The sequence below is a fragment of the Electrona antarctica genome (assembly GCF_951216825.1).
Source record: "Electrona antarctica genome assembly, chromosome: 6".
NCBI lineage: Eukaryota > Metazoa > Chordata > Actinopteri > Myctophiformes > Myctophidae > Electrona > Electrona antarctica.
In genome coordinates, this window is record NC_136811.1 from 11056510 (window position 1) to 11083527 (window position 27018).

Consider the following 27018-nt stretch of genomic DNA (forward strand, 5'->3'; position numbering starts at 1 on the left):
GGTTGGCGGAGGGTGTGTAGAGCCCAGGATCACATTTGATAATTGACACAGGGGTGAAAAATGGGTTACAAAATTGTGGGATATAAAAAAAGTAATGATGTCATTGTGGTTCAGTCCCAGGGGACCTGAGCCCAGAGGAGCGCTCTGAGCTGGAGGACATCCGTCGCAGGAAGGGCGCTCTGCTGCAGGAGATCCAGAGGCTCCGCGATGAGCTCCGGGAGGCCATCTTGGAGGTGGAGGGCCTGGAGGCCAGCACCGAGGGCAGGTGAGGACTCACTCTGCTACACAGTGAATTATTAAGTAGAAAATAATGATTTAACCTTTTTAAATCACCTACATACTTTAACCATTCAGGACGGGAACCCCTTTTGGTGTTGTAAGCATCATGATATACTTTAGCTATTGAAAAATCGTGAAAATGTGGCGCACATCTTTGAATATATATTCTTTCAGAGCGAACGTTTTCCTGCCTGGAACAACCTATTTTCAGGTGGGGGTCCTTGACATGGAAGAGGTTGAGCACCACTGACATAGAAACATGGGTTTATCACAAAACTGGTTTAGAAGCCTTTAACAGTCCCATCGCCCAGGACAAAGTACTTTGTCCTTTCTATTAGTAACGCCCGACGCCCAGGACGAAGTATTGTCCAAAAGACGAAGATTATTGATATGAGAACGGATCGCATGGCTCTATAGCCCAGGCGCGCCTCCTGGGCAATCCTCGGTGACGTGCAAGAGTGAGACGTCATCGAAAAACTCCCTCCTCTGTTTAGCTGATGAAAATCTTAAAACGTTCATAACTCGCGATCTAAATCATACCGTCTTTTTATGAAAAAAGATCCTGTGTTAGACGGCGCTCCGGTCCAGTCGCTAGTCTCGATAGATTTATTCTTGTCTCCCGTTGTTGTCGATCGACTCTAGAGTGGTGTGGCTATTGTTAGCTGCTACACACATATCAACAACTTCCGCCGGTCCGTCCGAAAAAGGGGTCCGTGTTTATAAATCGAATGGGCGCTATAATGTAATGGATTAAATAACTCCGGGCAATTAAGGTGTTAAAAATAAATCGGCCTCGGGTCTAACACACACAATTGACACAATTTGTGATGCCATTGCCAGGGTTAATGTGGTTAAGGGTTTTATGGTTAAATCCTGATACAATCAAACATTTCCCCAAAAGGTAATGCATGTATACACTTGCATGTATGCGTGTAATCTGTGTATGTATGCGTGTAGTCTGACCAGAAGCACTGACCACTGAGCTCAACTCCATTGCCATTTTGTGATCGCTTATCGCACCAAGTTCTGTGATGATCGGTGCATCTTCTTCTGCCTGCCTCTATGCAGCCCAACAGTTAGTAGAATGACGGGAGAGTTATTCATCTCAAAATGCTTTAACCCATTTTGACCCGAGATCAGATTCTAAAAATGTCTTCTACATCCTGACAGTTTTCTGAAAGAGCTATGTTTCTATGTCAGTGGTTCTTCGATAGCAGACCTACAAGCTCGTAGCGCGCCACTCGGTGGCGCGCTATGTGCTTGTAGATCTGCTATTTTTCAATAGCTAAAGCATAGCATAATGCTAACACCAAAAGGGGTTCCCGCCCAAAATGGGTTAAGAATGTTTCAGAAAAGACCCATCCTTGTGTCCCGTGTTGTATATCCTAGTACATTGTATACAAATGTGTTTATTTTGGGACCATGCTTGTTGGTAGACGCAGCATTATCATGTGATGTATGGATGTGTCTTTAAGCTCATGGGTACTCCCTGCCGGTAGTGCATGAATCTAAAATACTCTCCTCTCCCTGCAGTAAAACCCTACAGAAGAGCAGACATGTGGCAATGGGAAGGAAGAAATTCAACATGGACCCCAAAAAGGTATCAGGGTTTTTTTTTTCTTCCCGGCTCCGAGTTTGGTTTCTCACAGTGAACTTATCGCTTACATTGGGCTTGTAACAAGCATTTGACTGATTTGTGTGTCATAATGGGTGTCATCATGCATGGGGGTCATACAGTTTTTGTTGTAGCGCAACTTACAAACAATAGTTTTCTTAGCGATTATTCTAACGATTCTTCAATAATTGTTTTACAATCTACAAAATCGACATGCCCCATTGACCAATCGGTTATTTTATTTTTTAAAGCGATACATTTTCAGAATCCGTTATGCGAGTGTGATTTACCGTTTCATAGCGTAAAGCAATATTGCTGTGCATGAGTTGTGTGGTGGTGATTTAATAAGTGGATATTCTTGTGTTTGTGCAGGGCATAGTATTTTTAGTGGAGAATGAGTTACTCAGACACACCCCAGAGGACATCGCCCAATTCCTCTATAAAGGCGAAGGCCTCAACAAGACGGCTATAGGAGATTACCTTGGAGAAAGGTGTGTGTAAACTCATTTTCTCCCTCCTGTTTTTACACTGGTATCTTTTAACTTTGACTGTATTTATCGTCGTTTCCGTACGGACCGAAAAATGAATGTCCCTTGTGGACAATGAAGGACATTCTAAAACTAATAATCATTCTCCTACTATCTCTGGCCCTTCATGGTCATGTTTGGCTAGCGTATGACTCTAAAAAGTCCCAAAAAGGAAAAATTGGCTCGCAGGGTACAGTGCCACATCACCAAAAGTCCAAAACACTACACGACATACAGTATACAAGACCTAAGATGGAGGAACAATGCAAAGTATAGCCTCTGCTACAGTTGACAAACCTTACAGCACTCAAAATGAAGGAGGACTTTAGTCACTTTTCTTCGGTTGTGTGACTATCTGTTGCTGTGTGCTCCTGCAGGGAGGATTTAAACCTCAAAGTGCTGCAGGCCTTTGTCGACCTCCACGAGTTCACCGACCTCAATCTAGTCCAGGCCCTCAGGTAAACTGGATGTCACTTCTCCCCCACTGCTCTAGATGAAGTGATGCATTATGACTGCCTCTCCTCAATGCTCTGTCGTATGTCGATCTCAATGCTGGCTTATCGGCCATTTTCATCATTTTATGAAACATTTTGAACATAATTATTATTATTTTTTTGAACATTTTTGAAAGAATTTAAATGGTAGGTTAAAAGTGGTTAAGTTGGACCCTGTCTTTAACGACCGTAGGCAGTTCCTATGGAGCTTCCGTCTGCCTGGCGAAGCCCAGAAGATAGACAGAATGATGGAGGCTTTCGCTCAGAGATACTGCCACTGCAACCCGGGTGTCTTCCAGAGCACTGGTACGCACGCACGCACACACACATGCACACACACGCACACACACACACACACACACACACACGCACAGGCACAGACAGACAGACCTCTTTTCACTACAAACATGTCCCTGTGAGTCATGTTTGTCTGGCTGTCTACTGCCCTTCAGGAGGTGACATGGGAAGTGTGTGTTATGTAAGGGATAATATCTGGCTAGGTGGTCATTATCGGGAGATAATTCACCGACAGGGAGTTTAACCACCGCGGCGAAGCCGAGGTGGTTACACTCCCTGAAGGTGAAATGTTCGCTCAAATGTTTTCAAACATTTTTAAGAGCAATGTTTAGCTGTAAATGACATTGTGTGTCACTAGTGTGTGTGTGTGTGTTTACATGGCTGTCATGTTGGAAACAGCAGTAAATCAAGCGTGGCGCAGCCGCGCAGCTGGTGCTCAGAGGGTTTGATTAGGCAGCGGTCATTATCGACACATAATTCACAGCTGAATTAAGCGATTGACCAATCAGAATCAAGCATTCAACCAAGCCATGTAATAATGTGTGTTAGCCAATGGAATACAACCACCCTAAGGACTACTATCTCTACCAAGTAGACCGCTAGACCTATTGCACAAGCAACCTTTAACCCATTTAGACCTGAGGACGATTCTACAAGTGTCTTCTAAATCCTGACAGTTTTCTGAAAAACCCTATGTTTCTATGTCAGTCGTTCTCCAACATTTTCATGTCAAGGACCCCAAAAATATATGTAACTCCCAGAAGCAAAGATTTGAGTCAAAAACGTTCACTCTGAAAGAATATATATTCAAAGATTTGCAACACATTTTCACGATTTTTCAAAAATAGCAGACATACAAGCTCGTAGCGCGGCACTCGGTGCCGCGCTGTGAGCTTGTAGATCTGCTATTTTTCAATAGCTAAAGTATAATATTGTCCCAAAGGGACTGCAAAAAATAAATGCTATGTATATAACGATGCAATGTGACATAGCTCTGTTTACAAAATGCTGTACACCCTCCAACTGTATATACTTTCCCCCATTTTCAACTGTTTTTTTTAAATATTTTGACACCTGCTTTGGCCAATGTAAGTGTATGTTTTCTCATGCCAATAAAGCTCCCTTTGACTTGAACTGTGTGTGTGTTTTGCAGACACGTGCTACGTGCTGTCGTTTGCCATCATCATGCTGAACACCAGCCTCCACAACCCCAACGTCCGAGACAAGCCTGGCCTGGACCGCTTCATCTCCATGAACCGAGGCATCAACGAGGGGGGCGACCTGCCCGAGGACCTGCTCAGGGTACGTTGGAGAGTTCTCAACGGGCCTGAAAATGAAGGCCCGAAAATAGGGATGCTCCGATCAGGTTTTTTGGGGCCGATCACTGATTGTTTTTCTCAAGATTGGCTGATACCGATCTTGTGCGCAAGAGGCAATTATTATAATTATGTCAAAACCCACGTCAAAACTTTTACTGTGTGGGGGGTCCTCTCCAGGGGAGAATGTTTAGGCCTGTCACAAAAATGCAAAATGATATTACACTATATATCTGATTGACATTTATACCACTTAAATAGTGTAAAAGATCGGTTTCTCTAGATAGGGTAAATTGCCAATCACATATAGGGTAAATTGCCAATCGGTGGCCGATTATTGGAGCATCTCTACCCGAAAACGTCGGTTCGGGCAGAGTTTGAGAACTCGTACGGCAGCCACACTGTTGATTTTGACCAGATTTTTTGTTTATTTTAGTTTTAGTCAGTCTTTCAATAAAATGTAATTTTAGTTGTCATATTTTTGTCATCTGAAATGTTTGTTAGTCTAGTTTTGGCTGACTAAATACCATAAGATTTTAGTCAACTAAATCTACAGTTCATTTAGTCGACTAAAATGTGTTTTTTGTGGGACTTGATGGCGCCATAATGCCTAATTTTACACTTTGTTGCATGCTGAAAATAGCCAATGTACAAGCTCACAATGCGTCGCGAGCTTGTAGATCTGCTATTTTCAGAATGCAACCAAGCATAAAATGACTTAGTTAGTTTAGTTCTGTCTCTTCTCCACTAGTCCCTACCTAACAAATTAGTTTTTGTTTTAATTTGCTAACGAAATTGTCAGTATATTTGGTCTTCGTTTTAGTGTCATAGCTTAGCTTTTATTTACTTTTCATCAGTGAAAAGAGGCAATCGCCAAACATTTCTCGCCATAGTTTTTTATTTATTTGTATATAGGTGGTGTGGTTTGGGCTGAATCTGGGGCAGTATGTAACGGGGTATAGAATAAACATGTTGGCAATAGTGAATAATTTAGACGAGCACCCTACAGTTAATAAAACATTTACAAAATGTTTCACATTGTGCATTATTGAAATGGGTCGTTCATATTAATCTGCAAGAAATAAGACTTGCAGTTTCATCTTGATAAATTTGGCATCTACAACTACTACGATTTTATTACTTTTTTAATATTTTATAGGCTACTAGGATTTGTATTGAAAACAGCAGACACAATTTAGCGTGATTGGTCAGTTGAAATAAAATGGACAAGTGCCCCTTGAATTTGTTTTAATAGACTGATTGTGTAAACACACCCTACCCTAATGCAGCTCTACTTTTGATCAGTTTCAATCTTAATGAAATCTAAGTTTGAAAACATGTAATTTCCTGTCAAATGAATTAACCATTCCATCTCCAGAATCTGTACGAGAGCATTAAGAATGAGCCCTTCAAGATCCCCGAGGACGATGGCAATGACCTGACTCACACCTTCTTCAACCCCGACAGGGAGGGCTGGCTGCTCAAGCTAGGTGAGCGGACGTTAGCGAGCAGAGGGCCTGTCCTGGGTATATGCTTTTACCATAGCATCCTATGCAGCTCTGTGTAAACACTGACTCAATAACTTTGTTTACTGTGTGTGTGTGGTTGACTAATACAGTACATCCAGGGGTCCTTAACCACTTCAACCTTATATATATATATACTTAATTGACCGTGGTCTCCCAGGGGTCTAGTACAGTATACTAGGCCCCCTCCTTTTTTCCCTCAGCACAGCAAATTCTTTCCCGGGGGGAAAAAAAGCAGAACCACAAGCTCGCAACGTGTCGCTACTTGACACGTTGTGAGCTTGTAGATTGGTTATTTTCACTGATTGTTTGCCCCATAATGGGGATGCCTAGGGTTCATGTGGATACGTGTATTACGAAATACACTTTAATTTAAATTCAACAAGCACTTTCTTCTTGAACAGCTTATTATCTGAAAGTACCCGTACTGCATGCTTGGTTGAGACACTCAATTACCACAACTCGGATGTGTCACGACGGAGCTGATTGTTATTATTGATTGTGTACAGTTGGGTGCCACCGATATTGTCCCTTATCATTTGACCCATTTAGGCCTGACCTCAAAATTTAAAAAAATCCTTCTAAATCCTCCAGTTTTCTGAAATAAATATTTTCACGATTTTTCAAAAATAGCAGACCTACAAGCTCATAGCGCGCCACTCGGTGGCGCGCTATGAGCTTGTAGATCTGCTATTTTTCAATAGCTAAATTATAACATAGTTTAAAACACCAAAAGTGGTTCCCGCCCAAAATGGGTTAACTGTCCTTTTGCGCAGATCATGCAAACCTCAGCAAAAAGAAAAGGACAATATCGATGGCCTCCAACTGTATACTAGCAGAGGTTCACAATCACGTTCCCCAGAGGTGGCGAGTGAGTGCGCTGGCGTTAGGGGTTTGCTCTACTGACCCGACACTGCAGTGGTCGAGTTCACAAACCGCTTCCTCGGCAGGGCTCCAGACTGTGCCCAAAATGGTTGCATTATGTGGCCATGTTGAGTGCCTAATGATGACCGTTAGGCTGTTAAGGTGCAACTACGGCGTGGGTACTTGGTTAGCCTTTGTGGTTGATTTTCTTCTTGACTGGCTCAGTGGGTCCTCTCCCTGCCTGCTCTTTCATCATCGGTGCACGTGTCCGTGCACGTGTCCGTGCACGTGTACGTGCTGACTGCTGATGATGAAACCTGTGAAACAATCCTGTCCTTCAAAGTGACCGTCGGCTGTTATCCGACAAGACGCACATAAACCCACACAAAGCCTAGTATCCCTACTGGGGTGAACATTTGGCAAAAATGGCAGATCTACAAGCTGGGATCAAAAACGTTGAGCTGCACATTGTAGTTGCTTCCTTTGTAATTTTCTTTTAATATATATATATATTTTTCTGAGTGACATTTCGAGCCTGTGCTCTTCAAATCTTAATGACTCAGATATACAAGATCACGATGCAATGCGTTGTGGCCTATTATAAACCCCTAGGGGGACTCTGGGCAATTAACTATGTAGGGTTTAAGTCATTTAATTATTTCTAGAAGGGCTTGGTTCTAAAGTGGGACGCGCGCTCGCTGTTCGTTCTACAACAATGAGACAATGCAGCTGACATTTTGATGCCTAGACCGCCACCACAAGGTTTATAGTTTTGGCTCCTAAGCAAGCATAACTTTTAAGAGGGAAAGGTGCCTTCGTATGCCATTTCTAAGTAGTTTCTGGTATGGTTACTAGAAACTCCAGGTACGTTTCAGGGGTTTTGTTTTCACGGCATGGCTTTTAAAAGCCCTGCTTTGTACTTATCAGCAGGATGTAAGTGGTTAAAATATACCAAAGACTTGGAAATCACTAGGAACTAGGAAATCGCAGTGCAGAGTAAAACATTCCCGGAAGGACTGAGCATTGTTACATTTTATTTAAATGTTTGAACGCCTTGTAGGCTCTGTTGATACAGACGGTTGGCTACTCGTGCTCGCTCCGTTCAAGACTTAAGTACTACTACTGGTGTCAGCTGTACTACGGTACATAGAACTCAGTTTGTAAGGAGTAACTGGCTGTGCTGCAGTTATAAGAGGGAAGTACTGGTAGGTAGCCCACTGGAGTTGTGCACAGGACAGCTTTACGAGTTTAGCTCCGGAAAGTAAAACACGCAGACGCAGACGGACCAACCTGGTCCGTCTGTCTAATAGACGGCCAGCCTCTTTTACGACACGCCGTAAAAAACAAACGGGTGTGACCGAATCACGTCCTAGCATGACCAACTGAGAGAATGATGGTATAGCACCAGAGTTAACCACCGTGGATAAATGGTCCGGAGCCCGCCCTGCTCAGGCTCCGTTTTGTCGGGTTAGAAAATGCACACCTGCACCCAGCACTCCGCACCTCTTCTTTGCACACACACACACACACACACACACACGTTTCTGGCAGCTGTGAAACACCCTGTACTGTACACTGCTGCTGTAATCTGTTCTGTCCTGAGGCTTTGTTCTGTAACGTGCCTGACTGTCCTCCTCCTTTCTGATGTTTTATGATTCAAATCATTCATATACTGGCAGTGGGTTGAAGGTCAGTCGTGTCATAGTATAGCAGCATATCGTGGCAGAGACCAACTGCAATACCCTTACGCTTAAATTAAGACTTAATTGCACAGCGCGGTGTCACAGGCCGAAAAGCAACCACTCTGCGAGCTCACAACGGCGCATCGCACACATCGGATATTTTGGCACCTGACACTGGCTTGCAACTAAGTATTGCCTGGTTCATACTTGGTTGCGTGACACAATGCCGCTACCAAGTATAAATCGAGCATATTAAATCAGGCTTCACTGTCTTAAGGAGCCAATCATTCTCTTTTGCATGGTGGCGGGGCGGGGGGCCTGTGATCTGTTTTGTCACTAATAACAACATCTCCTCCCCTTGCTCTCTGTCTTTCCTCCCTCTATCTGTCTGTCCATTCTCTCCTCTCAATCCCTCCTCGCTCCCACTGCGATTTCCACACTCTGCTGCCCGCTGCTTGTTTCTCAGGAGGTATGTACTGGAAAGAGACATTATAGCAATTTAGCTTTTATTTAGACCGTGGTTCAGCTATACAATATGTGGAGAGTTGTTGAACGCTATCCTCTAGTCTGTAACCTCTAGATGTAGATCTTGACTGGGTAGAGAGGCCGCCTGGGGACCTCTGGCTCACCCAGTAGGCCTACATGTCAAAAGCCAAATTCCAATACCCAAAATCTCGGCCGCTTGCTCACTCACACTCGGTCACTCCAGCGTGGCGGTGTTACAGTGAAATTGGTGACCTGCCGAAATATGTGACCATCTTCTGGACTTCACATAACTTACATGTAGGTCTTTTTAATATGTGGCCTAAATACCGCTAAGTTGAACTTTGCTAATAAACAAACCGCAATGATTTACGTTCGGACACTGACATTATGTGACGTCTACAAGATTGTCACATATTTCGTCAGGTCACCAATTTCACCATAACACCGCCAACACCTGCGGGAGTGACCGAGTGTGAGTGAGCGAGTAGCCGAGATTTGGGGTATTGGAATTTGGCTGAAGTGTCCCTGAGTAAAACACTTAACCTAGCCCCCTCCCCCCCCTTCTGAGCAGCCGTCAACTGGGTGGAGCTGTAAAAACAATTTCCCCTAACTCGCGGATGAGAAAATCAGTGTAAAAGTGAATAGTATTCTGTCCTGTATCATGTCATTTACGCTGATATGATACATCCCCCCCCTCAACGTAGTTACTGCTCCTTGCACCGTGTGAGGCAGGGTTCTCCCAGTCCTGTTTGTCACTTTTTGTGCAACTTTTTTCCTTGTTGTTTTTCCAGTGCCGTTTGTCATTGTTGTGTGACTCTATTGTTGTTGTTTTTTTCCCCAGGGGGACGGGTGAAAACATGGAAGAGACGGTGGTTCATCCTCACCGATAATTGCCTCTATTACTTTGAATACACCACAGTGAGTCTTCTGCCATGTCATTTATACATTGTACGTCATCGCATAACCACGTCGCTTGATTAACTAACTAGAACTAGGGCTGAGCAATATGTCGTTCTCTAGATATGAACCTGGATTAAAGGCAACGATATGGACAAGATACATTTTCCCCTGCTTGTACAGCCAAAGTCAGCCAATCACAGATATCCCTTGTTTTATCTTTTTCTCTGCGTGTCACCATAGACAAACAGACAGAGAATTAAACTCTGCCACAGGTGTGCGTGAGACCATTGTCATTCCGTACATTATATATAGTTATATAGATACATATCGAGATATCACATTTTGTCCATATCATGCAGCCCCAGCTAGAATGTGTGGAGCCGTATGCATAATTTATAATCATCATTTGACGATGTCTTACCCCAACATATTGCAGATCTTGAGTTGTCTTTTCAGTATTGAGTTTATATTAAGTTGGCTACTGTGAGATTAGTGGTACTGTACTTTTGTTGGACTGCTCCATAATGGTGCGTGCGTGTGTGTGTGTGTGTGTGTGTGTGTGTGTGTGTGTGTCTCATTTTGATGAGTAATTCTGTACTTTGTGTGGGTATTGATGATATGTCCTTGGGACTAACTCCAGTACATCTACACTGTGTGTCCAGGATAAAGAGCCACGAGGAATCATTCCTCTGGAGAACCTCAGCATCCGGGAGGTAGAAGACCCCAGGAAACCGGTATGTTCCCTCCTAGTGGTTGGATCTCTGAATTGAGTCCTTTCTCTACCTTTTGCATTTTCAAAGACCGCCAGTTTTGATATGGGTTAGGCCAGGGGTTGATATGGGTTAGGCCAGGGGTTGATATGGGTTGGGCCAGGGGTTTTCAACTAACCTCGCGTCACCAGGCTTTCCATCTCGGAGGAAAGCCTGGTCTGTGTTAACTAAATTGCCGTGTGATCCGGTCGGGAGCGGACGGTAACTTACGTCATGTCGTAGTCACTGATTTGTCGTCCTCATCAGGCAGGAAAGCACAACCGGAATAAGAACTACCCAAAATAATTCCCTGCGGTCATAATATTAGGGCCCCTACCCATAGTACCCAATAAAATAGAATTTCCGGTGGTATACAGACTCTAAATAGATGTAAAGTACACTCGCATTTATATTTATTTTTGTATTTAAAAAAATCTGCATCAAGTATTTTATTGGCTGTACATCCCCAATAACCCTCTACCTTATGGGTTCCCAAAGTGGGGTCCGGGGACCCCTAGGGGTACTTGAGGGAGTTCCAGGGCGTACTTAGCTCAATTTGAGATAGTTAGGAACCAAATGGACCCTTATGGGTCTGTAACTCAGAGTGTACAAATGGACCCGTTAGGGTCCATTTGTACACTCTCAGAGTTAAATTAACAGTGTTTTTTGAGTGGTGCAACCACTCCAAGGAACAGCAATGTCCCAACCTATGTCCCGATGTTTAGAGTACCAATAGGTACTTCAGACTGGTCTGATTTTTCAATATAAATTGGTGTACCAGAGATAGAAATACCATTAAATCGGGGATCCGTAGCATAATACGTGTGAAACTGTGGGTCCATGAAATGAATGTTTCGGAATCACTGCCAGAGCCGTAAAAAAGCCGTAAAAAGACATATGCCAGTGACCCCTTATCGGGGTCACTGGCATATGTTTTCAAATGGGGCCTAATAAATGTTGATTTGGGGGTCCTTGACACGAAAAGGTTTGGGAACCACTGCTTTACCTCACCACGCAGAACTGCTTTGAGCTGTACATCCCCCCAATAACCCCTCTCTCTACCTCACCATGCAGAACTGCTTTGAGCTGTACAACCCCCAATAACCCCTCTCTACCTCACCCTACAGAACTGCTTTGAGCTGTACAACCCCCAATAACCCCTCTCTCTACCTCACCCTACAGAACTGCTTTGAGCTGTACATCCCCCAATAACCCCTCTCTACCTCACCCTACAGAACTGCTTTGAGCTGTACAACCCCCAATAACCCCTCTCTCTACCTCACCATGCAGAACTGCTTTGAGCTGTATAACCCCTCTCTCTACCTCACCCTACAGAACTGCTTTGAGCTGTACAACCCCCAATAACCCCTCTCTCTACCTCACCCTACAGAACTGCTTTGAGCTGTACATCCCCCAATAACCCCTCTCTCTACCTCACCCTACAGAACTGCTTTGAGCTGTACAACCCCCAATAACCCCTCTCTACCTCACCCTACAGAACTGCTTTGAGCTGTACATCCCCCAATAACCCCTCTCTACCTCACCCTACAGAACTGCTTTGAGCTGTACATCCCCCAATAACCCCTCTCTACCTCACCCTACAGAACTGCTTTGAGCTGTACAACCCCCAATAACCCCTCTCTCTACCTCACCCTACAGAACTGCTTTGAGCTGTACATCCCCCAATAACCCCTCTCTCTACCTCACCATGCAGAACTGCTTTGAGCTGTACAACCCCCAATAACCCCTCTCTCTACCTCACCCTACAGAACTGCTTTGAGCTGTACATCCCCCAATAACCCTCTCTACCTCACCCTACAGAACTGCTTTGAGCTGTACAACCCCCAATAACCCCTCTCTCTACCTCACCATGCAGAACTGCTTTGAGCTGTACAACCCCCAATAACCCCTCTCTCTACCTCACCCTACAGAACTGCTTTGAGCTGTACAACCCCCAATAACCCCTCTCTCTACCTCACCCTACAGAACTGCTTTGAGCTGTACAACCCCCAATAACCCCTCTCTCTACCTCACCATGCAGAACTGCTTTGAGCTGTACAACCCCCAATAACCCCTCTCTCTACCTCACCCTACAGAACTGCTTTGAGCTGTACATCCCCCAATAACCCCTCTCTCTACCTCACCATGCAGAACTGCTTTGAGCTGTACAACCCCCAATAACCCCTCTCTCTACCTCACCCTACAGAACTGCTTTGAGCTGTACAACCCCCAATAACCCCTCTCTCTACCTCACCATGCAGAACTGCTTTGAGCTGTACAACCCCCAATAACCCCTCTCTCTACCTCACCATGCAGAACTGCTTTGAGCTGTACAACCCCCAATAACCCCTCTCTCTACCTCACCCTACAGAACTGCTTTGAGCTGTACAACCCCCAATAACCCCTCTCTCTACCTCACCATGCAGAACTGCTTTGAGCTGTACATCCCCCAATAACCCTCTCTACCTCACCACGCAGAACTGCTTTGAGCTGTACAACCCCCAATAACCCCTCTCTCTACCTCACCATGCAGAACTGCTTTGAGCTGTACAACCCCCAATAACCCCTCTCTCTACCTCACCATGCAGAACTGCTTTGAGCTGTACAACCCCCAATAACCCCTCTCTCTACCTCACCCTACAGAACTGCTTTGAGCTGTACATCCCCAATAACCGCGGCCAGCTGATCAAGGCCTGCAAGACGGAGGCGGACGGCCGAGTGGTGGAGGGCAACCACAACGTGTACCGCATCTCCGCCCCCACCCCCGAGGAGAAGGACGAGTGGATCCACAGCATCACGTAAGGTCACCGTTTCCCCAAACACTCACTGGGTCGGGACCCGTTTGTGGGTTGCGGCTATTTTCTTTTGGGTTTCCCTATATTTTTGGTTTCCTACATTTACTTACAAAAAAAACACACATGCACGCACACATACACACACACACAAAAATAACTTAAAAAAAACGTAACTTAAAAAAACATTAAAGTACGTAATTTATTCTAATTGTTATTGCAATTTACGAGCTGCGTTCGCTTCCCGCGTTCGCGCGTCTTACTTGTGTGACAATTTAATACCTGCTCAAACATTGGCCAACTGCCAAATGATATAAGAAAGAGGCCCATTGTGAGCTATTTTCACAATATTTATCTGTGGAACTCTAACTCAAACTAAATGTAATGCCCCCGACTCAAACAACAAACACTTGCATGCATTGAAAAACTAGTCAGTGCAGTAATGCAGAGGGTTAGTCACAATCTGGAGTCAGTCAATGGACTAAACATCCCTGAGACAATCCGTTGGGTCCTTTCACCAGTGTTGTTTTTGGCAGAACATTTCTATTTTAGTTTTAGTCATAGTCTCTTGAATAGTTTTCATTTAGTTTTAGTCAACATTTTAGTCACCCGGAATGTTTTAGTGTTGATCTAGTTTTAGTCGACTAAATGCCATGAGATTTTAGTCGACTAAATCTACGGTTGATTTAGTCGACTAAAATGTGTTTGGGCGGGCCTTGATGCCGTCGTAATGGCTGATTTTACACTTGCTATAAATAGCCGATCTACAAGCTCACAACGCTTGTAGATCAGCTATTTTCAGCATATATATATATATATATATATATATATTTAGTCTTAGTTTTAGTCATCATAGCTTGGTTTTCATTTCATTTCTATTTAGTTTTTGTCAGTGGGAAAAAAGGTAGTCGACGAACATTTTTCGTTTAGTTTTAGTTGACAAAATCAACACTTATTTTCCCCACACTCTCTCTCTGTCTCTGTCTAGTTCTGCTGTCAGCGTGGATCCCTTCTATGAGATGCTGGCTGCCAGGAAGAAACGTATATCCCTGAAGAAGAAAGAGGAGCAGCCCTGAACGATTCATTCCCCCTCCCTCGCCCATTCCCTCCCTCGCCCATTCCCTTTCTCCATGTCTCGACTCAGTTCCAACAGCGAGGTACATTGGATTCTCTTTTTTATCCTTTGTTGTCCCTCATGAGTTCTTCCATCACGTCATTCCCTACCTCCTCCCCTACCTCCTTGTCTCCCTGAAGGGAGGACTCGCTATTCCTCTTTATAAGACTTTTTTGAAAAGGCACATTCAGCGAAAAGAGCTCCTCCACACAGCGGCTGCCTTTTGCTACCATGATTCTCTCTTGAACACCAGTGCTTTCTCAAACTGGTTTCACACTGGGAAGCCCGAAGTTTGTGTTGACCATAACGTCGAGGACCCAATACATCTACGAACATAATATTCATGATGTGTTTTTTTTTCTTTTTCTGTCACGCGACCTGCCGGTTGAGAAGCACTGTGTTATGCTACTACTGCGCCGATATTCACACTGATACACTACAACCAGAGCACACTGTCCCACTCCCACCCTCTCGCCTTGTCCCCTCTTGTCTCTCGTTTTTGTCATTGAAGTAAACTGTGAAGTTAGTGTCTTATTCAGGGTAGCAAGCGACTCTGGTACACTTAAAAAACAAACTTAAAAACCATTGCAATCTTTTCACATGTTATCTTTAACTGGCATCTCAGTAGCCTGAAGTTCTTTCTTGAGATTTTCTTGAGAAATGTTAGCTGCAATCACTATCGGATCATTGTAAATGTTTTGAGATTAGCTGCAATCACTATCGGATCATATAAATGTTTGAGATAAAGTTCAACCACTTGAACCTTAGAATCCCTATTATGGATTCCCAGAAAAATATTTAGTGTATTATTCTATTTAGTAAGTATGGGGCCAATGGGAATATGGTCAGGAGTATCGGGTTACATTGGTTGAGGAGTGGTAATCACTGGACTGTTGAGATGATGGGTTGGTTTTTACACTAAATTACTTGGCTACAGGTGGCGACATCGATATCGGCATTATATAAGTCCCACTTTTTCATACCGTGAGGAAATGTATCACTTGTCCATTGCTGTCTATATGTTTACACCCCGTTCACAGAGGATCGTTGGGTCTAAGCACTTTGGACAGCTCTTTGAGTTGGCAGCTTTCCATAATTATGCTGCCGAGCTCTCTGCAGAGGTAAGCTGATTGTGCCGGCTTGTTTAAGGTAATCTGTATATTTCTTAGTAACGTTTATGAGCAATAGTCTCCCAAGTAGTGTTTAGTGCGGCCTCTTTTGAGAATGTCCCGTTGTAATGCCGTTATTCTAACTACCAGCTGATCCTGTTGGGAGTCACTTCCGCAGCATGTCTCCTCTCGACTCGAGATGAACACACGCATCTTTGTTCACCACCGCCACAAACACACACACTACCCCAGGTCCACTCGCTGTATAAGTGGGTTTTCAGAAGTAACGACGGCAGCTTATAATGTATATTTTGTTCTGTAAATAGAAGCTGGCATACTTGTTTACAACACACCGAAAGGATTTAATTTATTGTTTTGTTTTTTTCTTTGTTTTTTCCTCTTCGTACAAGCTACTGTAGAACTTGCATGTCAATGAACCGAGGCATTTTTCCATAGGTGTTACTGGTGAAACGTATGCCTGCTAGCTAGCACTGGGCGGAACACACACACACACGTATGTATGTTTGAGGTGTGATTATGAGCTCATGAAACTAGAAGAAAATGAAGAAGGTAAAAATCATGCAAAAAATGTTATTGCGTTATATTCCCAACGAGCTGACGGTGTCATATAGTTGAAATATGTTGTGAATTCATGTTTGAACGAAGGGGTGCATGTGTTTTTGTTTGCCTTTTTTGGGGAGGGGTTCCCCCATGACACAAACATTGAGTGGATGAGGTTTTTTTCTGATCTGAGCCATACTGTATGTCTTAAGCGTGGGTCGGGAGTTTAAATTCAATTGAATCTTTATCCAGGGAATGAAAAAAAGGAAGTTTTGTAGTATGAATGAGTCCTGGTCTGAGCCTTTAAGGGCCTTTTCACCACATGAACGTTAGCGTCCCTATTCTGTGGCGAGCAATCAACGAAAATAGCCGATCTACAAGATCACAAGGCGTCACAGCACGACGTGTTGTGACCTTGTAGATTAGGCTATTTTCAAGGAAGATAATTGGTGTAGTAAAGGGGGAAAAGAAGGTAGGGGCCTAGTATTGACCCCTGGACGACTCCGGTCAACTAAGTATATATATATATATGGTTTAAGTAATGAGTCACCTCCTCTCCATAAAAGCACAAAATAATCGTTTTATTGTACCAAGTCAAAATGTATCCCTTCCTTGCTGCTGTTCCTTCTCACCGTGTCCCCACGACTCCTTTGTTGTCAATCATGAAATGGAAGACACTGTCTCACACTCACAGCAGATCTATGGCCAAAATTCCTGTCATCCATTACAACGACAAAATCCAGAAACAATGTCCCAAACGGAAGAACTGTCCAATTCGGCAGTGTCATATAATTGATAGATCTTTTCTTAGTATGTAATGGTTAAATTATACAAGCGTAATTAATCGGTAAAAAAAATGATTTGCCTGTCTCTACCCCTTTGATATTTAAATACACTATAGTTTTTTGTCAATTAACAGTATAGATTTAGTTAGGATAGGATAATTATGATCTTTTGCACTTTATTGATTTTTCTTTTTGCATTTTGAAGGTTACTGTAGTCAAAATGCTTTGTTAACACTACTAATACTCGTTAGCACCCTCTAGCGGTGGATCACGTGAAACTGCGATGGGAATTGATGAGTGCTGCGGGACAGAAGTGCGTTGTCATCTACAGTGGCCAGTCCAGCTATAGCAGCCCAGTTATTATGATGTAATTAGCCTTGTTTACTATTTCCAAATCACCTTCATTCTGCACAGAGGTGAATCACGGACGTAGAAAGGTATAGATGCCACATTCGCCGCTGCAGTTAATTGGACCCGCGACCTGTATCAAACTGAGGGCGGAAGGAAGTGCGCCCATATATAGAGTTATATGGACGCGAGTGTCATGGCGGCCTCCAGTCACGTCACTCACGTCCCTTCCTTTCATTACGTTCCTTATTGGCACCAACGCGGAAGCTTGCCTCTCACCTGAGAGCATTCGCCCCCAGAGCCGGAAGAGGCGTCTTAACCTTTCTAATGTCTATTGGTCACAGAGTTCCCATCTGCTCTGAAAATCTGCTGAAAATCATTCAATTGACAGAGGTTCTATAACTTCCATTTTCTACTGCAGTGGTTTTCAACCAGTGGTCCGGGGGTTGACCACCAGTGGTTGGTAACTTAATGGACCCTTATAGGTCTTTAACTCTTTGAGAGCGTAAAATTAAACCAAATGGACCCGTACGGGTCCATTTGGTTTCATTTTACGCTCTCAAAGAGTTAAACATCTGCATTACTTCATTACAATAAGTCTACACAATTGTATGTTGATGAATTTGTTATTTGGATCAACATTTGCCATTTCCTATGGCACAACATCGATACAGCGTGGAATTGTGGACAAAATCGTATCCAACGATAACAAACGATTCCTTTTAAGTTTTGGGTCCGAGTGGCTAAATCTCATCAAATGGTGGTCCGTGGCTCAAATGCAGAATAAATAATGGGCCTTGATATGAAAAGGGTTGAAAACCACTGTTCTACTGCACTTTGATACAATATTATGCTGTCACAACATGGAGTGCCGTTTGCTCTACTATGTATTGTGTCGTCGCTGTTGGGCGGAAACCTCCAAAAACGTTACTTTTCAGCAAATGTTGGGTTATTATTCGACCACAAGCTCTTGTTAATTAATGCTCTCAACCCATTAAGACCTGATGATTCTACAAAATGTTTCAAGAAACACTTTCAAGATTTTTCAAAAGATGTTCTATTGTGGCTATTCAAAAATGGCAGATGCACAAGCTTGAGTATCTACTATTCTTGTTTTAATAGGCTAAAATCTAAAATTACACAGATTCTTTCCCCGTTTTTTAATGCAATATTTATAAAACCCCAAACGCAGAAATGCAAACGCTCGGCGAGCCTGCCGATCTGCTATTTTTTCCGCTAGATTTGCGTGTCACTCTCGTATGGCATTAATTGACGAAATCACATAAAACGTTGAATTTGATATAGTGGTGAAAGGTTTCTGCCCGACAACAATGATATTCCACTGCGCTTCCATTCCGCTGCTATGATCCCCCAGCATGCAGTGTGCCGTTTACACCAGTGGTTCTCCAACCTTTTCATGTCGAGGACCCCCAAATTGACACTTAATATTAGCCTGCGGACCACCATTTGAAAAGATATGCCAGGGACCCCAATAAGAAGATTTCTACGGCTCTCGCAGTGATTCTCAACCAGTTTCATTTCAAGGAGCCACAGTTTAACATGCATATTAGTCTACAGACGCCCATTTAATGGCATTTCTATCTCTGGGACCCTAATTTATATTGTAAAAATGTTACTTTAACTCTGAGAATGTACAAATGGAACCAAATTGACCCGCTAGCGTCCATTTGGTTCCATTTGTACACTCAGAGTTACAGACACAAGGATCCATTTGGTTCATAAATATCATTTAGCTGGGGACCCCCTGGAACTCCCTCAAGGACCCCTGGGGGTCCCCGGACCCCACTATATGAGAGCCACTGGTTTACACCACTAGCAGTATTCTATGGAAGCGCTAAGGGCCGATGTCTAGCTAGCTCCACTAGTGCAGAATGAGTCAAGCCCACATTGCTCTGCCACACAGGACAGACTCTGTGGGTCTCTACTTTCAATAGGTGTTCCTTAAATGTGTAAAGTTGCCAAAAAAACTCTTAGGACCTTAATCAAATTAACCCTGGTTGTCCCTATTTTGGGCCTTAAAAAAAAACGTTCCATGAATTGCAGATCTACAAGCTCACAGCGTGTCGCGATGCGACCCCTTGTGAGCTTGTAGGTCAGCTATTTTCGAATAGCCGAAGTATAAAATTGGGCTCTAGAGGTTAATTGATGTTGTTGTTTTTGTTTAGTTTTTTTTTCCTCCTCTCAGCAAAGACTTGACCACTGAACTGTTGACATGCAGGACAGAAATTGGGTCCGTCTTTGTGATTCTATGACCCCTAAAATAACATCTCCTCTTTTCTTTCAGATCTAAAAAACAAACAGTTTATTTTGTATTTATTTATTTTTATTTACAGCGAGGTATAGATGGATAAGTCATCTGTAAATGTAGCAAAACAGAACCCACGGTACCCTGGTGCCAGTCGACTACTGTGTAACAATAAAAAGTGAACTGACATGATCTTTTGGCATGTGTGTGTGTGTGTATTCTTTTTCTTTTGTGGGGGGGGAGGGGGGGTAGACGGTTACTTCCAAGCAATGTTCTCACATCGCTTGAGGACATTAGTCTATTTTTTAAGATATATAGATTTATATATATTTTCTATTGGACATCTCTTTTACTGTGTGTGTGTGTGTGTGTGTGTGTGTGTGTGTGTGTGTGTGTGTGTGTGTGTGTGTGTGTGTGTGTGTGTGTGTGTGTGTGTGTGTGTGTGTGTGTGTGTGTGTGTGTGTGTGTGTGTGTGTGTGTGTGTGTGTGTGTGTGTGTGTGTGTGTGTGTGTGTGTGTGTGTGTGTGTGGCCATTTGAATATTTTCTTTAAAAAAAACAAACACACATTTTGTTCATTTATAGATATTTTATAATGGAAGTCGATGCCCAGTATGGAGTCGTAAACCATAGGTGACTGATGATACATTAAGTTTGAGAACATTACACCTGCTCTTGTTTCAACTTAGACAACTGCTAGTTGTCCAGTCTAGAGCCAGTTGCCTACTCTAATAGTGAAACGATTACTTTAAGGTAATTTCCAGAGAGGGAGACCTACATAGAAAAGAATATATACAAGAATACATATATAATCGAGGCCATTTCTGCTATCCCAAAGTCACAGAATTATTACATAACGGGAAGAAATGTAAAAAATCTACTCTAGTGTATTGGGGGAAGTCCTAATAATAGGTGACCATTCTGCAAAAAATAGCCAATCTACAAGCTCACAACGTGTTGAACACAACGCCTTGTGAGCTTGTAGATCGGCTATTTTCTGTGTACCATAAAGGATTGAAAAACAATTATACAATCTATGTATATTATACAATCTATGGTTCAAACAAATTAGTTCTAGTAATAGGCCTATGTACTGTATCTTTGGTCTTTAGGTCAGTTAGCTGTATTTGTCATGGAAACCATTTTCCACTGTCCGTTCACAAAACTCATCTAATACCTTCTCATCCAAACTAGTGACACTTACTACCTCGGTACAATGATAAGAAAACCTGCATGAAGAAGACTGGCAATTTCATTATAAAAGAGACCAGTATCTATAATAATACATCCAATTTGTATATCGCTTTTCTCGGTACCCAGAGTAGCTTTACAAAAAAAAACAGAACAAATTAAAACTGCTTCATTATAGGAGAATAACTAGTTAAAAACTAAAACTTAAAAGGCAAATCTAGCATTTGATCTTATTCACAATATGACAATATGTCATAGATCAACGATTCACTTGTTCCCATAAATAAAACGGGCATTTTTGTGCTACATGACCAACATCAAAGCCCCAACAAGGCCATTCACACAATTAACATAAATACATCATTCAACACGTAACCCAGGCAGCACTTGCCAGGCCTACATTGTCAAATACATTAACCACAAAATGTCTTTAAAAGGATCCCTGGCTAATAAGACAAATATGATTATGGTGAGGACCTTACCATTATTGTTTTCCAGATCGGGCTAGGGTCTCCCTGATGTAGTGGCCATCATGGAGGGCAAGGTACAATGTTAGAATTTAGAAATAAAGTGCATATTCAATTATATCTTAGATCATCTTTACGAATTGTTTAGCTGCTTAGTGGTGACACATTTTGTGATGAAACCAGTGTACATCTTCTCAAGCATTTTAGAGTATACATTTCTTATTCTTGTCTGCTCTTTCTATTCAATTTAGTATCTCTGCCTGGCCTGCTTTGTCGATGGTGACCCGGCACCATAAATGTTCTGGCTCAAGAACGACAGAGAAATCACCAACCAGGGAGTTTACCATCACCAAGGAGTCTAAAAGCACTTCTCTTACTGTCACAATAGAAAACTCTGGCAACTACAACGTATTTGTGCGCAACAAGTACGGCACTCAAGACAGTCAATGTGACCGTGAGCATACTGTACAAGCATGGGGATAAGCCTCCAGCAAACGCTGCAGTTTGAGCACCTCTCAGTCAGAATACCTTCCGGTCTGATTTTCGGATATGTTATAGAGCTCCCCGAGACGCACGCGTGGAACTGTAGTACGTCCTCGGGCGACCTTTCTAGTCGACGTAGGCGCGCGCGAACGTCAAACCTTTGCTTCTGTAGAACGCCACAACGGTAAGGCCTTCCGGTCTGATCTTCGGATATGTTATAGAGCTCCCCGAGATGCACGCGTGGAACTGTAGTACGTCCTCGGGCGACCTTTCTAGTTGACATGGCGCGGGCGAACGTCAAAACCTTTGCTTCTGTAGAACGCCACGGCCTTCCGGTCTGATCTTCGAATATGTTATAGAGCTCCCCGAGACGCACGCGTGGAACTGTAGTACGTCCTCGGGCGACCTTTCTAGTCGACATGGTGCGGGCGAACGTCAAAACCTTTGCTTCTGTAGAACGCCACAACGGTAAGGCCTTCCGGTCTGATCTTCGGATATGTTATAGAGCTCCCCGAGATGCACGCGTGGAACTGTAGTACGTCCTCGGGCGACCTTTCTAGTCGACATGGCGCGGGCGAACGTCAAAACCTTTGCTTCTGTAGAACGCCACGGCCTTCCGGTCTGATCTTCGGATATGTTATAGAGCTCCCCGAGACGCACGCGTGGAACTGTAGTACGTCCTCGGGCGACCTTTCTAGTCGACATGGCGCGGGCGAATGTCAAAACCTTTGCTTCTGTAGAACGCCACAACGGTAAGGCCTTCCGGTCTGATTTCCGGATATGTTATAGAGCTCCCCAAGACGCACGCGTGGAACTGTAGTACGTCCTCGGGCGACCTTTCTAGTCGACATGGTGCGGGCGAACGGCAAAACCTTTGCTTCTGTAGAACGCCACAAAGGTAAGGCCTTCCGGTCTGATCTTCGGATATGTTATAGAGCTCCCCGAGATGCACGCGTGGAACTGTAGTACGTCCTCGGGCGACCTTTCTAGTTGACATGGCGCGGGCAAACGTCAAAACCTTTGCTTCTGTAGAACATCACGGCCTTCCGGTCTGATCTTCGGATATGTTATAGAGCTCCCCGAGACGCACGCGTGGAACTGTAGTACGTCCTCAGGCGACCTTTCTAGTCGACATGGTGTGGGCGAACGTCAAAACCTTTGCTTCTGTAGAACGCCACAACGGTAAGGCCTTCCGGTCTGATCTTCGGATATGTTATAGAGCTCCCCGAGATGCACGCGTGGAACTGTAGTACGTCCTCGGGCGACCTTTCTAGTCGACATGGCGCGGGCGAACGTCAAAACCTTTGCTTCTGTAGAACGCCACGGCCTTCCGGTCTGATCTTCGGATATGTTATAGAGCTCCCCGAGACGCACGTGTGGAACTGTAGTACGTCCTCGGGCGACCTTTCTAGTCGACATGGTGTGGGCGAACGTCAAAACCTTTGCTTCTGTAGAACGCCACAACGGTAAGGCCTTCCGGTCTGATCTTCGGATATGTTATAGAGCTCCCCGAGATGCACGCGTGGAACTGTAGTACGTCCTCGGGCGACCTTTCTAGTCGACATGGCGCGGGCGAACGTCAAAACCTTTGCTTCTGTAGAACGCCACGGCCTTCCGGTCTGATCTTCGGATATGTTATAGAGCTCCCCGAGACGCACGTGTGGAACTGTAGTACGTCCTCGGGCGACCTTTCTAGTCGACATGGCGCGGGCGAATGTCAAAACCTTTGCTTCTGTAGAACGCCACAACGGTAAGGCCTTCCGGTCTGATTTCCGGATATGTTATAGAGCTCCCCAAGACGCACGCGTGGAACTGTAGTACGTCCTCGGGCGACCTTTCTAGTCGACATGGTGCGGGCGAACGTCAAAACCTTTGCTTCTGTAGAACGCCACAAAGGTAAGGCCTTCCGGTCTGATCTTCGGATATGTTATAGAGCTCCCCGAGATGCACGCGTGGAACTGTAGTACGTCCTCGGGCGACCTTTCTAGTTGACATGGCGCGGGCGAACGTCAAAACCTTTGCTTCTGTAGAACATCACGGCCTTCCGGTCTGATCTTCGGATATGTTATAGAGCTCCCCGAGACGCACGCGTGGAACTGTAGTACGTCCTCAGGCGACCTTTCTAGTCGACATGGTGTGGGCGAACGTCAAAACCTTTGCTTCTGTAGAACGCCACAACGGTAAGGCCTTCCGGTCTGATCTTTGGATATGTTATAGAGCTCCCCGAGACTCACGCGTGGAACTGTAGTACGTCCTCGGGCGACCTTTCTAGTCGACATGGCGCGGGCGAATGGCAAAACCTTTGCTTCTGTAGAACGCCACAACGGTAAGGCCTTCCGGTCTGATTTCCGGATATGTTATAGAGCTCCCCAAGACGCACGCGTGGAACTGTAGTACGTCCTCGGGCGACCTTTCTAGTCGACATGGCGCGGGCGAACGTCAAAACCTTTGCTTCTGTAGAACGCCACAACGGTAAGGCCTTCCGGTCTGATCTTCGGATATGTTATAGAGCTCCCCGAGATGCACGCGTGGAACTGTAGTACGTCCTCGGGCGACCTTTCTAGTCGACATGGCGCGGGCGAACGTCAAAACCTTTGCTTCTGTAGAACGCCACAACGGTAAGGCCTTCCGGTCTGATTTTCGGATATGTTATAGTGGAACTGTAGTACGTCCTCGGTCGACCTTCCTAGGAGGCGGGGTCTTGTTTCACTTTTTCAGTCAGGATGCTGTTAAAGTCTATGGGTCTGTGAGCTGTCCGATGCACAGAGCCAAAGTGAAGGACGTTTTGTACGACTGTCGGAGGCGTACATCCAAGAGACCAAACCGTTCGTCTCGGCTAGCTCTCCGACATATCCGAACGTCGGACCGTAATGTTTCATCGTTGTCGCGTTGTCGTGCATCAAAGTCGACAATTTGAAAAATAGCAGACCTACAAGTGCCACGCTGAAAAATAGCAGACCTACAAGTTCACAGCGCGGCACTCGGTGCCACTTGTAGGTCTGCTATTTTTCAATAGCTAAAGTATAACATAATGCTTAGTTATGTAGCCCTCCCATCAGCCTTACTCACATTAATTATCAGATTAATGAAAAGCATGGGAGGAGCAATACCAAAATTCTCGTTGTCTAGGTTCTCACTAGGGTGACCAAAAAGAGACCTTAGGTAGCCACAGAGACATAACATATACTGTAACTTGAACAACACTAACACTATAAGGTACTATTAGCTCTTGAGCCCCCACCCTGAACACAATCAGAGAATAAACCAAATTATAAATTCACAGACCACAGTACTATATTGGTGTTTTTATTTACCCACCAAATCAATTAAAATGCAACAGTCAACCATGTAAATTCCAAAAATGTGTGTAAATAAAATAAATAAATACCCCAGGGTTTTAGTTCTTAAAGTCTCTGGTACCATCGTTGGCGCGCATGTTGGAGATCTTATTATGGCACAGTCAGTGGTCAGTTAATTTCCTTACTTATGTAGCCGGTTTGAGCTCTGCGTTGTGTTTCGATGCAGGACAAGGGGACTCGGGCTCACTCTTTAGCCTTTGGAATATTTATTTCTGCACAGAAATAAAGAGACACACACAATGCAGCAGGCATTAGACACAGCCTCTGCATGCAGCACACCAACCCACCTTCTCTCAGCTGGCATCAAAGCAAGAGAGAGAGCCAAACATGACTTACAAAACTACAAAATACATAATCTGTCACAAAACATTCACATTACATCACAATACAAATACACTTGAAATTAATAAACCATCGGCTAAACAGTATTTTATATAAAAGGTAAATAAAACAAAACACATGTAGTACAACATACAATAAACCATGGGAGCAACAAAAACATACCTGCACAGAAATAAAGAGACACACAATGCAGCAGGCATTAGACACAGCCTCTGCATGCAGCACACCAACCTGTAATGAGTGACAATTGACAAATTGACAAGCATGCTGCAGTCTCTGCTGTGTGTGTGTGTGTGTGTTAGAGTGCTGAGTCCTCACAAATGCTGTTAAACAAAACTTCTACCAAAACGTAACTAAAAAGTTTGTCAAAACACTTAAAACTTTGCAAAACAAATATATAGTAACATACATAACTACATTATGACAATATTTCACTGTTTGCATTGGTTAAATACACTTAAAACAACTTTAGAACAAACATCTACTAGAGGACTAACCCACCTTCTCTCAGCTGGCATCAAAGCAAGAGAGAGAAGGGGAAGGAAACGCAGGTAGATGACGTCACTGCAGGAAGGAGTGACTTCAAAATAAAATAACAACACATTGCTCCCAAAACATTACAAAATAAAAGTGACAATAAATAATGCACGTGAGGGATCCTTGGTGGAATGCATTCACTTGTATATCTTATATACCTGCTACACTTACAGTCTGTCTGTACTCTGTGATATGAACCAATGATTCCCGAATCCCGCACAGCCGCGGTCCAACGTGTCCTCCTCAACTGGCATGCACGTGCGTGCGTGTGCTGCGTGTGGTCTCCTGCACACAGTGAACCAGTTTGTAGTAGTCCCGAAATTGCGGTAAAACAAGTGTTCAGAAAGTGTCACTTAAACTCACTTCGGCAAAACTTAAAACAAAAATAATCCTCAGTTGCAAGTCATACAGCACTAAACTGTCTTCTTTCAAGTGTCAATATATATAGACAAGCTAGGCTAAACCATAGCCAAACAATAGCGCACTAACCCACTGAGCCACACAGGCTGTGTTGAGCATGGCCAGGGGAACACAGAGTGTGTGTGTGTGTGTGTCAAGACATTTTATTAGCAGCCAACTACACACACCTGTTGCAAGGTGTCACTGTGAGCTCCTCTCCTCTCCTCTCTAGACAGACACAAAACAGACCTTTAAAACATGTTTTTTAACGTTAATCTCCGTACACTAGAATTATTCTTCATATTTAGAGCGTGCCAAATCCAATGGCGCCGGTCTCGGCTTTCCACGACGTTTGCAAAGGTCAAAGTTCAGCCAAAAGACTGCCACGGTGACCTTTGGGCCAAATGCCTTAAAAATTAAGTGATATTTTTTTAAATATGTAACACCCCCGAATATCCATATTCAGGCCATGGCGAATAAAATGGCGTGTGTCTCGATTTTGTGGGACTCTTACAAGCGTCCGATAAAGGGA

The 27018-nt window shown here is 44.0% G+C and overlaps 1 protein-coding gene across 1 annotated transcript in view; it reads left to right on the plus strand.

Annotated features, from left to right (window-relative positions):
- cyth2 (cytohesin 2) overlaps positions 1 to 19902 on the plus strand; it is a 30473-nt gene extending 10571 nt beyond the window's left edge. Inside the window, exons 2-12 of the mRNA XM_079504510.1 lie at positions 115 to 265; positions 1813 to 1879; positions 2267 to 2385; positions 2799 to 2879; positions 3109 to 3221; positions 4366 to 4514; positions 5907 to 6019; positions 9926 to 10004; positions 10649 to 10720; positions 13379 to 13533; positions 14516 to 19902. Coding sequence (XP_079360636.1) covers positions 115 to 265; positions 1813 to 1879; positions 2267 to 2385; positions 2799 to 2879; positions 3109 to 3221; positions 4366 to 4514; positions 5907 to 6019; positions 9926 to 10004; positions 10649 to 10720; positions 13379 to 13533; positions 14516 to 14603 — 1187 coding nt within the window. The 3' untranslated portion in view covers positions 14604 to 19902. The remainder of the gene's footprint in view (positions 1 to 114; positions 266 to 1812; positions 1880 to 2266; positions 2386 to 2798; positions 2880 to 3108; positions 3222 to 4365; positions 4515 to 5906; positions 6020 to 9925; positions 10005 to 10648; positions 10721 to 13378; positions 13534 to 14515) is intronic.
- The last annotated feature ends 7116 nt before the right edge of the window (positions 19903 to 27018 follow it).